At 37.1% G+C, this 14,965-nt stretch overlaps 2 protein-coding genes across 2 annotated transcripts in view; both read left to right on the forward strand.

The window, feature by feature from the left end:
- Nucleotides 1–3,992: 3,992 nt before the first annotated feature.
- Nucleotides 3,993–8,984, forward strand: ndufa9a (NADH:ubiquinone oxidoreductase subunit A9a). The gene is made up of 11 exons (XM_024280718.1): nt 3,993–4,047; nt 4,465–4,638; nt 5,156–5,253; nt 5,348–5,439; nt 5,524–5,665; nt 6,391–6,493; nt 6,576–6,646; nt 6,728–6,804; nt 8,377–8,472; nt 8,550–8,616; nt 8,723–8,984. The coding sequence occupies exons 1-11, from the start codon at nt 3,993–3,995 to the stop codon at nt 8,891–8,893; spliced, it is 1,146 nt and encodes a 381-aa protein (XP_024136486.1). The 3' UTR covers nt 8,894–8,984.
- A 429-nt stretch (nt 8,985–9,413) lies between these two features.
- Nucleotides 9,414–14,965, forward strand: part of LOC112151806 (probable polypeptide N-acetylgalactosaminyltransferase 8) — a 7,458-nt gene continuing 1,906 nt past the window's right edge. The window contains exons 1-7 of the mRNA XM_024280877.2: nt 9,414–9,662; nt 11,500–11,749; nt 11,820–11,983; nt 12,062–12,245; nt 12,325–12,522; nt 13,569–13,683; nt 13,754–13,939. Of these exons, the coding sequence (XP_024136645.1) occupies nt 9,488–9,662; nt 11,500–11,749; nt 11,820–11,983; nt 12,062–12,245; nt 12,325–12,522; nt 13,569–13,683; nt 13,754–13,939 (1,272 nt within the window). The 5' untranslated portion in view covers nt 9,414–9,487. The remainder of the gene's footprint in view (nt 9,663–11,499; nt 11,750–11,819; nt 11,984–12,061; nt 12,246–12,324; nt 12,523–13,568; nt 13,684–13,753; nt 13,940–14,965) is intronic.

A 14,965-nucleotide genomic window follows, 5' to 3' on the forward strand; every position in this document is an offset into this window, starting at 1 on the left:
CCGCTTTACACTTTCACCATGTGATGCTAGGATCCCTGTCAGTTAATGATTTGATATTAATAAGCAGAAAAAACTATTAATTTACTTTTTATAACTGTTATGATTTTTTTTATGATTTAGCTCACGTGAAGATCTGTTCTGTTATTATAAATCAGCTCAGAAACCTGATTTCCTGAGAATGTTGTGAAAATATGTGAAAAATTAAAGAATAGTCATTTATGTCTTATTTGCTGAAATAAAATTATGCTTTAAAATCTCTTTGTTTAATTCTGTAATTCTCAGTATTCTCAATGTTTGGAAGCTCCTTCGTTTGATTTATTGGCTCATTAATGTTTTATTAATTGATCGCTGCAGGTCCCGTTGATTAAGTCGTGGATTCAGCTGTACACGTCCAATAATTTCTTTCGTCATGAAAGTCGAGATCTGATCCAAGTCTGATGGTTCCGTCTGAAGAGGCCCAGTTTTCAGAAAATTCTTTTCTTTATTCTTATGCTAAGAATAATTTGATTTTGAGTCACAAAAAGGCTCAGAATTTCTTTGTTTTTGAAACCTATCCAGAAATAAATCTTCACACAGAAAGCTCCACGTCTTTTGTCTTTGAGGACAGCTCTGATGAACACAAAACTTGTGTTTTTTTTCTCATTAATTTATGACTTTTCTCGTAAATGTATGTGTTTTAATTAATTAATTAATAACTTTTATTTAACCAGGAAGTCCAAATGAGATGAAGTAATCCTGGTCAAAAGGCAACAAAAAATATTTTAGAGAATAAAACAAAACTTCATTTAAAAACGGTTACAAACAAAAATGTTTCTCTCATGGACTCAACTTGGATTTAAAATAATTTAAAATAGGAGTGTCAAACTCAATCGCACAAGGAGCCAAAATCCAAAACACAGCTTAGATCACGGACCGGACAGGATAAACATTTACTGAACACTCTAAAACTAAATTTTGAAAACTTTAAAACCACAACATTTAAACATAATTATGAACTAGATATACAGCATTACCTGTGATAATGATAGTGTGAATGCTGGAAGCTGAATTTGGACACTGAAGATGCTGAAAACGCTCAAGTTGATAGACTAATTAGCCTTAAAAAAAAAAAAAACGAAAAAAAAAACTCCAAAACAGTTAGCATGCAGCTGAAAAAAACTACAAAACTACAAAACTTTAAAACTGTAACTTTTTAACATAATTCTGAATAATAAAAAAGCAGGAATATTATTCCAGAATAAATCAACTTAAACCTTAAATAACTTTCAATATTTTACTCTCCATAAAAATATATTTTGTCAGAATTATGCAAGTTAGAAATGAGCTCAAGATAACATCGGGTCATTAATAACAATAAAATAAAATGATCTGGAGGGCCGCATCCGGCCCCCGGGCCGTGACTTTGACACATGTGATTTAATGGACGGGTTCTGTAAGTATTTCAGTCCTTCTGCAGCAATTTCCTTGAGGAGGGGGCAGCAAAAGCCCTTTTCCAAAGTCGGTGCTGGTAAATCTGTGACATTTAAAGTTCAATTAAAAGTCATAAATTTGCAACTATAAAACACTAAAGCCTGAACTTCAGCCTGACAGAACAGAAACGGGAGACTTCACCACAGATGAGGAGAAACTTATCGGAATCAGATCGAAACAAAAACGCCGACCCTTTAAGAATAAACTATGAACAGAAATGTTATTTTCTAAGATTTCTGTCTTATGATGGAGGATTTGACCGCTCAAGGCACCGCCATCAGCTGGTAGCAGAACGGCCTCACACGAGGTCTTTGGACTTCCAAAGCCTCCGTGGTCGGACATCTGTCTGTAGTGTTAAACAACTGCGGTGAAGTTAGTTTTAGGTTGGATATTCGACAGACATTCGCTCTGTTCATATTTAGGGACCGTCAACAAATGAAAGAATGTTTCTTCAATAGCTCTTATTATATTGCACCAGATCAAACCAAAAAACCTTTAAAATAATCAAACCGATTAAGATCTATAACAACAGGTTACATTAGCTTTTTATGCTTTTTGTTCTAATTTTAGTTCATTTTTTAGTGTAAATTCTTTCGTTTTCTTTAATAGCTTTTATGTTATTTGACCAAATCAGTCCAAATCACTTTAGAATATTAGAACAGATTAAGAACTATCTATTACAGCAGATTACATTAGCTTTTGATGGTTTTTCTAATTTAAGTCAATTTTTTAGTGTAAATTTTCTCGTTTTTCTTCAATAGCTTTTATGTTATTTGACCAAATCAGTCCAAATCAATTTAAAATATTAAAATTGACTATGAACTATCTATTACAGCAGTTAACATTAGCTTTTGATGTGTTTTCTAAAGAAAAACGTAAGAATTTACTCTAAAAAATGAACTAAAATTAGAAAAAAGCATAAAAAGCTAATGTAACCTGTTATAGATAGTTCTTAATCAGTTTGATTATTTTAAAGGTTTTTTGGTTTGATTTGGTGCAATATAATAAGAGCTATTGAAGAAACATTCTGTCATTTGTTGACGGTCCCTAAATATGAACAGAGCGAATGTCTGTCGAATATCCAACCTAAAACTAACTTCACCGCAGTTGTTTAACAGTCACTTACCTCTTTGTTATTTTGGGGTCCATTTAGTCTTATCCAAGAAAAGGCGGTGTGTTTCCTGCAAGGAATCCTGGGAAATAAATGCTCAGCTTCAGACAGAAAACTTAGTTTCAGTTCTATGTCACATCCTGTAAAAGTTTAGTTTAAACATGGTTGACAGACACTGGAGCTCTCATAGAAATAAAATAAAAAACAAACAGCAAAACTGCACTTTTTAAAAAAGGTTTAGAAATCAAAATATTTTTTATTTGAAAGTTTTTTGTCCTTCAACTTTTAAGTCAAGCAGTTTATTTGGGACAGATATATTTTCTCAATTATTATTTTAACTTTACAGTTTTTCTGATTACATTTAGAGTAAATTATATTCATTCGGTGGATCAGTTTAACCAAATAAAAATCAGTGAACCTTTTGAACTTCACAATAACAAATCCATAATCCAACAAAAGCTGCTGTTCCCCAAATCCAGCAGAAAAAAAACGAACTGGAATACAGTGAAGAATCAATGAAGTACAGAGATTATTAAGCCACATTACTGAGTTTGAAATGTAAAAATAATGTATAGATTTAATAAATCAACAAAAAACAATTTAAAAAATAATAATTTGGAAAATATTCTCAAAAGCAAAAATATTTTACTTCCAGAAAACATCACATTTGACTCCAAAGTTCCGGTAGAAAAGCAACATTTTTACCAAACAAATCGAGCAGAATGAAGAACCGCTTCATCCTAGAAAACTCTGGCACACCTGGACTTAATTAGCTTAATGAGCTTTCGGCTGCAGGTGGAAGGAGCACGTGACCAACCACTTTTCCGGGATAACGACCAATCACTTCAAAGCTATGACAGGGGTTTTGTTTTGTTTTGTTTTGTTTTCCAGTAAATTTGTGCCCATGATTTTTTTTTTTTTAATTGAACAATTGGAAAATCACAAAACATTTAATATAACTGAACATTACAAGACTTGGCTAGTTGGGTACTCTTGAGTAAAACAAAGATAAAAGTTCCAAAAGTGATATCAGAAACGTATAGTTCTGGCACCTAAAGTCCTTTTTTATTTCAAATAAAACTCAGTATTAAATAATTTAGTTTTTGAAATGCTTCTGTAGAATGGCTGCATATAGTGTCTGAATGTGTTTTTATTAATTATTTCCCAATGACATTCACGTTTAATGCTGTTGAGTAAAATTTGTTGAAGAATTTTTAATATTTTAAATATATTCGTTTAATGTTTAGCTGACTTTAACGGGGTATGGTAATAGCTGGCGATATTATTTATTTTATTTTTTATTTTATTTTATTTTAAGATTCATTCTGTTGTGTATTTGTTTTTGTTGAATATATCGTTTTGGAAAATGTACTTCCATTTTTGAGCTAACACGGCTGCCGTAGTCGGAAAGATGGCGACCACGGTGTTGATTAGCCGCTCTGCGAGTGTCCTTCCAAGGATTTCGAGTAAGTATCGTTTCAGAAATATTCACAACCTGTACGCGCGCGCGGTTCATCAGTCAGTGCAGGTAATGTGTTCATTACATTCACCCCCACGACGTGTAAACCTTCGAATCAGACTCTCCCGGAGTGACCTTGCTAACAGGATAAGCTAACATCTGCTAGCAAGAGCCGCAGCTAGCTCTTATGACTGAGATCTGTGGTACGGTTTATGTTTAAAGCACAAATGCAATAATGACAATAGATTTGGTTCAATCGTGGTTCATTTATTTAGTTTGTGTTCCAGTTAAGTAGCCTAAGATCTCTTTAGTTTTCAAAATAAAAGCACCGTATTAGCATGCTAAGCTATCATAATATCGTTTTCATAGCGGAATCCTTCACTCTCATCATCGCGCTAACTGTCCGGTTGTTTTCCTCCGACAGGCAGCTGCTCCCCTGCGGGGTTAGCAGCAGCTTCTGTCACCCCCGTCCAGCAGAGGAAGGTCCATCATGCTGTCATCCCCAGAGGGAAGGGAGGACGCTCCTCATCCAGCGGAATATCTGCTGCTGTCTTCGGAGCTACGGGTTTCCTAGGTCGATATGTGGTCAACCGGCTGGGTGGGTGTTTCTGATTTGAATTTATCGATGAAGTAGTACGAATTTATGTTAAATTATAAATAAGGAAAACATATGTGTTATCGAGCATTATCTGATCATCTTCTGATCTATTTTCAAAGTGTTTCCAGCTGAATTTTAATTAGCCATAACACGACAATAAAAGTAATAACATGGTGACAAAAGCCATAACACAATGGCACAAGCCATAACACAATGGCACAAGTCATAACTCGACTAGGGACTCAAGGGACTGTACATCAATACAGGCTATTTTTTTTACCTGTTTGGGTGCTAGTGTGCCGCGGGATTTTTTTCATGGAAAAAGTGTACCTTGGCTCAAAAAAGGTTGAAAAACACTGCTCTAACCAACCATTGTGTTCTTTTGATTATTGTCTTGATTCAAGATGTTTCATCCATCATGGAGCTGGAGAACCGCAGACGCTTCTTGTGTTAGAAACTATAGATTTTTCGGATACGAGGACGTTTGATTAATCTAATCTGGTGAATGTCACTGCAGGTCGTATGGGCTCTCAGATCATCATCCCTCACCGCTGTGACCAGTATGACCTCATGCACTTTCGTCCAATGGGGGATCTGGGACAAATCATTTTCCTGGTGAGACGCTTTAACTGATTTATGGATTTGCAGTGTTTCAAGATTGTAAAATTCTGAGTTATTTATCTGCACTTGTTTGTTTTTGTTGGGTTAGGAATGGGATTCTAAGGACAAAGACTCCATCAAGCGAGCATTGGAACACTCCAATGTTGTCATTAATCTGGTGGGCAGAGAATGGGAGACCAGGTACAGTGGTGTGCACAAACCGATTTTGTTGAACTGGATTTAAATGTCAAACTGTCGCTTCGTATTTCTCCTGTTTTCCTGAAGAAACTTCCGCTTTGAAGACGTCTTCGTGACCATCCCGCAGCAGCTGGCCAAAGCCGCTAAAGAGGCCGGGATCAGCAAGTTCATCCACATGTCGCACCTCAACGCTGACATCCGCAGCCCGTCCAAATACCTGAGGAACAAGGTGGAGCAGCGAGAATCTGCATTTATGAAGCTCAAATGACGGAAGAAAAGTGTTTTATGTTTAATATTAGGACCGCCACGATTAGTCGACGAATCGACTATTAAAATAGTCGACGACTAATTCAATAGTTGATTAATTCTCAATGTTTCTCTATGTTTTTAGAGTAATTTTAAATTTAATATTTCAGCTACATGTTAGCCGTTTTGGCTAATTTTGGAGTTTAGCTAATAGTTCAGTAACATGCTAGCTGTTTTGACTAACTTATGTTTTGTGTTTAGTTTTTTAAGGCTGTTTTGGAATTTAGTTAATATTCTAGTAACATGCTAGCTGTTTTAACTAATTTAGAATTTTTTCAATGTTTTTAGGGTAATTTTGAGTTTAATATTTCAGCTACATGCTAGCAGTTTTGGCTAACGTGGGCCTTTTATCAGTTTTTAGGCTAATTTGGCATTTAACTAATATTTTAGCTGGATATAAGCTTCAGCGTTTTTAGCAATCAATTTCAGCATCTTCAGCTGCCAAATTCCACTTACAGCATTATTACAAATGATGCTGGTGTGAATATATCTAGTTTGTAGTTAGTTTAAAGCTAAAGATGGTTAAGATGTGTTTTACATCCACTTCGCGTATGACCCGATTAGCCGACTAATCTGGAATAATAATCTGTGTTTATTCGACTGCTAAAATAATGGTTTGTTCCATCTCTATTTAATATTTAACGTCAGGCTGTTGGAGAGAAAGTGGTGAGGGAGGAGTTTCCTGAAGCCGTCATCATGAAGCCGTCTGAAATGTTTGGAAGAGAGGATCGGTTCTTCAACTACTTTGCAAGTAAGAACATTTGTTTTAATAACAAATATTGACTATATGCTGTTTGAAAAAACAAACAATTGTGTTTGTAATCTGCTTCCAGACATGCGCTGGTTTGGCAGTGCTATTCCTTTAATGGCGATGGGGAAGAAGACAGTAAAGCAGCCTGTTTATGTAAAGTCCTCTCATTTTTACTGACGTTTTGGATTGTTTTGTGGTCAGTTTTAAAGCAGCATCACTCGTGTTGTCTTTCAGGTGAGTGACGTGGCGAAGGCCATTATTAACGCCATCAAAGACCCTGACGCTAATGGGAAGACGTACGCGCTCGTTGGGTACGTTTGCAGTTTCCTGACTACAGATGATGTGTTCTGATGTTAAAATAAACAGTCTGAGCTCATTTATCCCTTGATGGAAACATTGTGTGAGAGCGGCAAAACTCAGACGGAAACTTTTCGAGCCTGATCAAGTAGTTTTAGACTATCAAATTTGAATGTTGTAACCTGATCAGACCTGATTTCCAAATTCATTTTAACCTTGTTATTTCAAATAAATAAAAGTCTGCATATCATGACATTTTGTTGCTGTAAAATAGCCGAATACGGAGGCAGTTTGAGCAGAAGGTGTCAAGAAAAGTTCAGTAAAGTTAACAAGATCTTCACAGATTTAGGCTTAATAACTCTTAATAAATCATCAAAACTGACAACAATTGTCTATTGGTTTATCGTAATACAAACAGCATTCTTCAAATATTCATATATATGTATTTATAATTATTTTTTATGAGAATTAAAGAGTGAAACAGCCGCCAAGGGAGCGTCTACAAAGTGTAAGCTTCAGAAAAATGTGTCAAAAAAAATTATTTTTTTTAAACGCTTGAAACAAATTAATGTTTACATTGATATGAGGAGGTATTCATAAATACTCATCGTCGTATTGATGCTACAACAACTATTTTGGACAAAAGTAATTGTTTTTCATATTTAGTAATTTATACGAATGAAATGTTGAAAAGGTCTGAGTTGACTAAAACTAAAGTTTCCAAACTGTCACTTAAGTAACAATTGTATATAAGATGTAGAAACGACTAGTTCTGGGTCCATAAAATTAATGTATTGATCTAAGCTTAATGGATCAATAATTGATCCATAAAAGTAGAGATTGATCTAACACATAATGCTAACGTCTGTTAGCTTGATGCTAACATATAGTGGGATTTCTCATAGGACGGCTAATGCTAACACTCGGTTGACCTAAACTTACATTGCTGACTAAATAAATATCTTTAAATTAATTTTACAAACTATATATTTTAAAGGAACCATTCGTGGTCTAAAGCACCATTTTTTCCTCATACTTTCTTCTTCTTCTGGAATAAACTGCGCGATCGCCACCTAGTGGTTAAATTGAAACATCCTCCCGGAGAAGCAGAACAATTCTCTTTGAGAATCCATGTAACACTGTTTGTTATTAACAGTCTCATTATTATTACACTAATGCATTTTACAGTATGTGAACTGGATCAGATTAATATGAAGATCTTCAGATTATTCATGTGTTTTTAAACAAATGTGTCTAAATGTGTAAACTCAAAATTGAATTCAATTGATGGATCGAAAAAAGAAAAAAAAATTGGAATCAAATCGATCCAGACTCTGGTAAATCAAATCATTTCTGGAAACTATTGGCGATCCCGCCCTAAAAACAACATTTACAACCTTGAAAAACCCACATTATGTTTCACACATTAGTGTTTTAATCATCAAAAATGTCTCGCTGAGTCGTGATCTGTGAAAGGAAACATGTTTTGAGTCAACATGTTATAAGGAGAAAACTAACCGTCATGTTTAATGTTTATCATTCTGTTCTTTAAAATGCTGAATGGATCTCTGTTCTGTTCCTTCCAGTCCAAACCGGTACCTCCTCCATGACCTGGTGGAGTACATCTACGCCGTGGCACACAGGCCTTTCGTGCCCTACCCTTTGCCCCGCCCACTCTACCAGTAAGAGCCGACTTCCATCTTTTCTTAATACATTTGTACCATTTTAAAGCTAACTCTGGCTTTCTGGCTCCCTTCAGTCTGGCTGCACAGTTTTTCTCCTTGAATCCGTTTGAGCCCTGGACCACCCCCGATAAAGTGGACAGGGTAGGAACATTTTCGATTCATAAACGTATATTTCAGAGCTTTGTCCTTTAATTGTAGAAGGTATTTTTTGTCCTTGAACCAAACTGTACCTTCTATCCTCCCTCAGTTTCACACCACCGACATGAAGTACCCCGGACTTCCCGGTCTGGAGGATTTGGGCATCAGCGCTAATTCCGTAGAGCAAAAGGCCATCGAGATCCTGCGCCGGCATCGCAGATTCCGTTACCTGGAAGCAGAGCTGGACGAGGCGAAGCCGGCCAAGACCGTCAATTATTAAACCACAATCTAGGAAGTCTCCTTTTGTGCTTCTCTAACTGTATTCTGTACATAAATAAAGAATTATCCACAAGTTTGTTTGAACCAGTAAATACGTCATAAAAACTGTGCATTTTTGAAGATATTCAGCTTCCATGTTTGTGGGAATTCGGTTTGTGGGAATTAATCAGATTAATTATAACGTCCTTTTTTAAGATTAAATGTTTTTAGTTTGATATAATTTTAGATTTGTTTCAAAAAACGTCATGCAGGGAAAAAGTAAAAAAAAACAACTTGAATAGGCTAAAAACGTCTGTGATTTCCTGGTTAGGAACCCAGTAAAATTGTTCATGTTTTTCCTATCAGCGAACGCTGAGATGTACTTTGAATCCACTCAGAGATCCGTCACCTTTGCCCTCGCGTTCTGAAGGAACGAGAACGGCTTCTTCAGTTTGTCTTTGAAAACTAAAGCGGTCTAATGAACGAATTCTGTTTTCATAACCAGAAAATAGAATCAAACCTTTAATCTGAAGATCACGTTGTTTAAAATGTGACCTGGAATGTTTTTGTGAATCGTTCCTGAATTGAGGAGTTGCTGAAGAAAGTGAAAGTTTTCATGAGCACGATGAGAGCCTTTGCCAGAGTCGTTATGTTTGGAGCCTTTTTAATTCTACTGTACTCCATCACCTCCATGAGTGGAAGTTGGAGATCTGTGAATCCTCCAGAGACGTCTGCAGATCAGGAAGTCGTGAACAAGTTGGACAGAATTGAAAAAACACTAAACCAAATGGGTGAGTAACATTTACCAAATCAAGTCATGAAAAAGAGTTCAGAGCTGGAACGCTTCGCATAATATAAGAATCAGACGTGACTGTAACAAAATGAATATTTGATCATTTTACTCCTCTGTGTCTCCGATTCTATCTTAACATTAACAACTAAAAAAAAAAAGCTGTTTGCAGCCTGAGGCTCCAGAGATAAATGTGGCTCTTTGACTTCTATCACGGCTCTCTGGTTAAAGAAAAAATTACAGTTTTTCATTCTAAAAAGTAACTGGAAATTAAAAAGAAGTAAAGTAATTCAACTTTATTCAACTAATTTTACAAATAGTTGAAGGACAGTAGGTATATATCGCAAGTCAAACTAAAACCTTCTGACAGATTTTTGAGTGACAAAACCAAATGGAGGTCAGTAACCAGAATTACAGCGCATGAGATTGTATGGCAGATTTTCTATTAATCTACTGTGTTTATTTATTTTTATGCAAATTAAAGAAAAGATGATAACAGGTACACAAACAAACAAAAGAAAAAAATGTATTTAAAAAAATAAAATAAATAAACTTCTCCACAATAATCAATAAATAGCACTGAGTCATTATTACAACAAAACTGGTGGTTATTTCAAATATTAACTTGGTAATAACCAGATTTATAGTATTACCTGGAATAACACTAGTATGAATGCTGTAATCTGAATTTGGCTGCTGAAGATGCTGAAATTGATAGAAAGACTTTGAAGCTGACAGCTAAAAATGCTGAAGTTAATAGCTTAATTCGTGGACGCTAATAGATGAAAACAATCTATAATATTAACTAAATCCCAATTTAGCATAAAACTCCAGTAAAATATCAAATTTAGCCAAAAACAAAAAGCAGAAAAACAGAAGTCAATATAAGAAGAGTTTCCTGACTTCACCTTAAAGATATGGAAAATATCCTCTAATTATCTGATCTCAAAAGCGATCTAAAAAGAGCTGAAAAACAATGTTTTCATTGTAAATTATGTGGTGGGGATGTGGTCAGCATTGGCCCCAATATCTAAGAAGTCACTCGTTCAAACCCTTTCTGTGTGAAATTTGTGTGTAGCTCGCTAGCTCGATACAGAGGAGCTCGCTAGCTCGATACAGAGGAGCTCGCTAGGTCGATACAGAGAAGCTCGCTAGGTCACTAAGGGTAGCTCGCTAGCTCGATTAGGTGGAGCATAGACTGTAAAAATAAAAAAATATTTTTACAGTCTATGAGGTGGAGTTAGCCAACTCACCTCAGCTTTAGACACCATAGATCACTAGCACTCTGTGCTGTCAACCAGGTTCCTGGCTAGCGTAGCGATACAACTCACTGAGTCCCCACTTAAGCCAATGTAGGCAAGCACAGGTGGGGCCACAAAAACCAAATACATTTTCTAACCACTAATAAACCATATAAATCACATTTGTATGATTAAGTGTCTGTGAGCTGCAGTTGTATTGTGTACATTTTGACTGGTGTAAATGTGAAGACTATTTCAGCCAACAGGTGTTTGTGTAACTATTGTGTGTCGACAGGCCCCGCCCATTCCAGGTTGCCATTTATACCTGGTTGTTTTATGACGTTACTACTCTCTGTTACCATCTTCTTTTCTCTCTGAACTCCTCTCTTTTACCTTTCTTTTGTGCTCCCCCAACCTCCCTCTACTTCTTTTCCATCCAGTCCAACTAAAAAAATAAAGACATACAAACATAATCTATAGAAATAAAGTTTAGCATAAAATACAAAAGGGGTTTATACAAATATACACTTTGCGTGTCCGATCATTAACCCCTTTGTGACTCTAAAATACATTTGTTCTCCAATTTTCCAAAAAAAGTAAACCTGTTGGAGGAATCTGCCAAGAGGAGCTACGCACATCCAGCGTTTCCAAAAGCAGTTAAAGAAAAGCCAAAGATTACGGTTCCAAAGTTGTATCCAAACTCCGTCCTGTTTGGGAAATGGGGCGACGGTCTGTCAGAAAAGGAGCAGAAAGAGGCTGAAGCTCTTTTCCAGCTGTACGGATACAACTCCTTCCTCAGCAATCAGCTTCCACTCGACAGGAAGCTTCCAGACATGAGAGATCACAGGTACGTTTAGCAAAAAACTCATTCTGTTCATGACAAAAAACATCCCACAGCATCTCCTCCCAACCTTCAGATGTCTGAGGAATTATCCTAGAGATCTTCCCAGCATCAGTGTGGTGCTGATCTACCTGAACGAGGCTCTCTCGGTGATTAAGAGGGCAATACGAAGTATCATCACGCACACGCCACAGCATTTGCTGAAGGAGATCATTCTAGTGGACGACCACAGCACGTACAGTAAGTTTAGCTTTCATTAAGATCGTCAGCCGCTTCAAAATATCTATGAAACCAGAATCTTTTATTTCTTCTTATCAGATGACCTCGGGAGGCCTCTACAAGACTACATGACTGAGATCCACAAAGAAAGACCAGGACTCCTGAAGAAAGTCTGGCACAAGAAACAAATGGGTTTGTCCCAGTCCCGGATCTCAGGGTGGGAGCACGCCACCGGCGACGTGGTGGCCATCTTAGACGCTCACATTGAAGCCACAGAGGGGTGGTGAGTGTAAACCGGACGCGGTTCCAGCGGTAATCAGGCACGGCGCTGCTGACGGACTGGCTTCTGTGCTCTGGAACAGGGCTGAACCCCTGCTGGCCAGGATCAAAGCGGACCGGACCGTGGTGGTGTCCCCCGTGTTTGACAAGATCCATTTTGATGATCTGCACGTGGAAAAATACACACCGTTCTCTCACGGCTTTGACTGGGAACTGTGGTGCACGTATGAACCCTTCAGCCCCGACTGGCTGAAGGCAAACGACGAATCCCAGCCTGGAAAGTAAGTCCAACTATCCATTCATCAAACCATGTTATTTTAGACCAGGGGTCCACGAACTACGGCCCGCGGGCCGGATCCGGCCCTCCTTCACATTTGGCTCGGCTCCCCCAAACACTGTCAGAGACAAATCTATTTTTTTTCCTTTCTCGATCTGGCCAGTCGAGACCCACATAGAACGTGACTTTTTATTCCACCTGCAGTCTGAACTATGACGGGAGAGGATAGAATCTTTATTGGGTTAAGTTTTTTACATTTTTTTGTATTATTTTTTTCAGTGAAGATGACAGAAATGAACTAGAAGAGTTGTATTACCTTCCATAATGCTGTGAATGCTTTTTGCTGAAAGTAGTCGCTGAAGATGCTGAAGCTTTTTGCTGAAAAAGGTGATGAATTTTACTTTAATTGATTGAAAATGCAACAGCTGACACTAAAGTTGACCTAACTTTCTGAAAAATTGGTAGTAAAACTGCTTAAAAATCCCTAATACATGCAAAAAATATTTAGTGTGTTGCTAAAATATGAACTAAACTCTAAATTAGCCTAAAAAACCTGAGTAAATGCCAAATTAGCCAAAAGCTAGCTTGTTGCTTAAATACTAGCTAAACTCAAAATTAGCCCACAAAAACCCCAGTAGAAGAAATTAGCCAGAAATGTTAGCATGTTGAAAAAACAAAAGTTAAACTCCACATTAGCCCAAAAAAACCTAGGTGAATGCCAAATTAGCCAAAAGCTAGCTTGTCACTAAAATACTAGCTTAACTCCAAACTAGCCTATAAAAACCTTAATAGATAACAAATTAGCCAAAAACGTTAGCATGTTGCTAAAATATGAGCTAAACTCTAAATTACCCTAAAAAACCTAAGTAAATGCCAAAATAGCTAGCTTGTTGCTTAAATGCAAGCTAAACTCCAAAATAGTTAAAAATTCCTCAGTAAACTCAGTTAGCCAAAAATGTTAGCACGTCGCTAAAATATGAGCTAAACCCTAAATTATGCCATGAAAACCTCAGTAGATAACATTAGCCAGCAGTTCTGTCTGTCTCTCAGGAGTCCGTCTGTCATGGGGATCTTTGCAGCCGACAGACGTTTTCTTGGAGAAATCGGCGGACTCGACGGCGGAATGACGATCTACGGCGGCGAAAATGTGGAGCTGGGCATTCGCGTGAGTTCTTCTGACTATGATCGTCGTCTTGAAACCTGATCGCTAACATCGCCGTGTGCTGTCTGCTCAGGTGTGGCTGTGTGGAGGAAGCGTGGAGGTAGTGCCTTGCTCAAGGATCGCTCACATTGAGAGGTCACATAAGCCGTACGCACCTGACCTCACCCTGTCCATGAGGAGAAATGCTTTGAGGGTCGCAGAGGTTTGGATGGAGGAATACAAGAGAAATGTACAGATTGCCTGGAATCTTCCTCCTAAGGTTGGAAACATTGCATAGAGTTTTAGTTTAGATAATTTATCAAGCAGTGAGCTTTATCGATTATTACTACTGTGTCATACATGGCTTCACTAACAAAAGAAAGTCAGAGTCAAAATTCAAGGCCCAGAGTCCGGATCAACCCCTCCAGGTAATTCTATCCGGGCCTATTACACATAGGGCCTAATATAATATTATTAATGGCCCGATGATATCCTGAGCTCATTTTTAACTTGTATAATTTTGACAAAATGTACTTTTAAGGAGAGTAAAATATTGAAAGTTATTTAAGGTTTAAGTTGGTTTATTTTGGAATAATTTTCCTGCCTTTTTATTATTCAGAATTATGTTAAAAAGTTACAGTTTTAAAGTAAAAAAAAATTGGCATTATGCTAGCCTTTTGGTCTGTTTTGGAATTGACTAAGGTTGCTATTTTAAAGTTTAGCCAATATTTCAGCTAAATGGGACCAGTGTTTACTTCCTGTTTAAAAGACGGGGTGGGGGGGTGTCAGCTCATTTCTCTCTGGCTGTGTCCGACCCCCTCCCCCCCACTCACTTTATATTGCGTTCGCTATTTTCTAGTGCTGTCTAAATCAACTAATTCCAAAATCGAGTGCACTAGAAACTTCTCAAAAGTCTTTGCAAAAAACTAGTGTACATCGATGTTCACTTGATACACTAATATAGACCACAATGCAATTTTGGACAAAGAAACATGTTTAAATGTAATTTTTGAATAAACCATCCACATTTTCACCATCAGAACACAATGGAGTCATAAATAAATGTCGTCAGAGTTTCGTATTTATTCAATTTTGACTTAGTGAAATCGGTTACGTCATATGTGGCGTTTAGAAAAACAAAAGAAAATGAGGGTTGTAACTTCAGTCCCAGTTCATTCAGTGACTGTGAATGCCCGTCTTTAACACAATAAGATGGCGATTTGAACGGGCTACAACAGCATTTTGTATGCAGTTTGTACGCGATAAACTGCATTTAACATCCGTCTTGGGACAACTTCAGACTATG

The sequence above is a fragment of the Oryzias melastigma genome, linkage group LG6 (assembly GCF_002922805.2).
Source record: "Oryzias melastigma strain HK-1 linkage group LG6, ASM292280v2, whole genome shotgun sequence".
Taxonomy (NCBI): Eukaryota; Metazoa; Chordata; class Actinopteri; order Beloniformes; family Adrianichthyidae; genus Oryzias; species Oryzias melastigma.

What these genes read in the sequence shown, in the direction of transcription:
- ndufa9a (XM_024280718.1), top strand. Translation starts at nt 3,993, where the DNA reads ATGGCGACCACGGTGTTGATTAGCCGCTCTGCGAGTGTCCTTCCAAGG. An exon ending in GTTCTTCAACTACTTTGCAA is followed by an intron (nt 6,494 to 6,575) that starts GTAAGAACATTT and finishes ATCTGCTTCCAG; the next exon opens with ACATGCGCTGGTTTGGCAGT. An exon ending in TTGCCCCGCCCACTCTACCA is followed by an intron (nt 8,473 to 8,549) that starts GTAAGAGCCGAC and finishes GGCTCCCTTCAG; the next exon opens with TCTGGCTGCACAGTTTTTCT.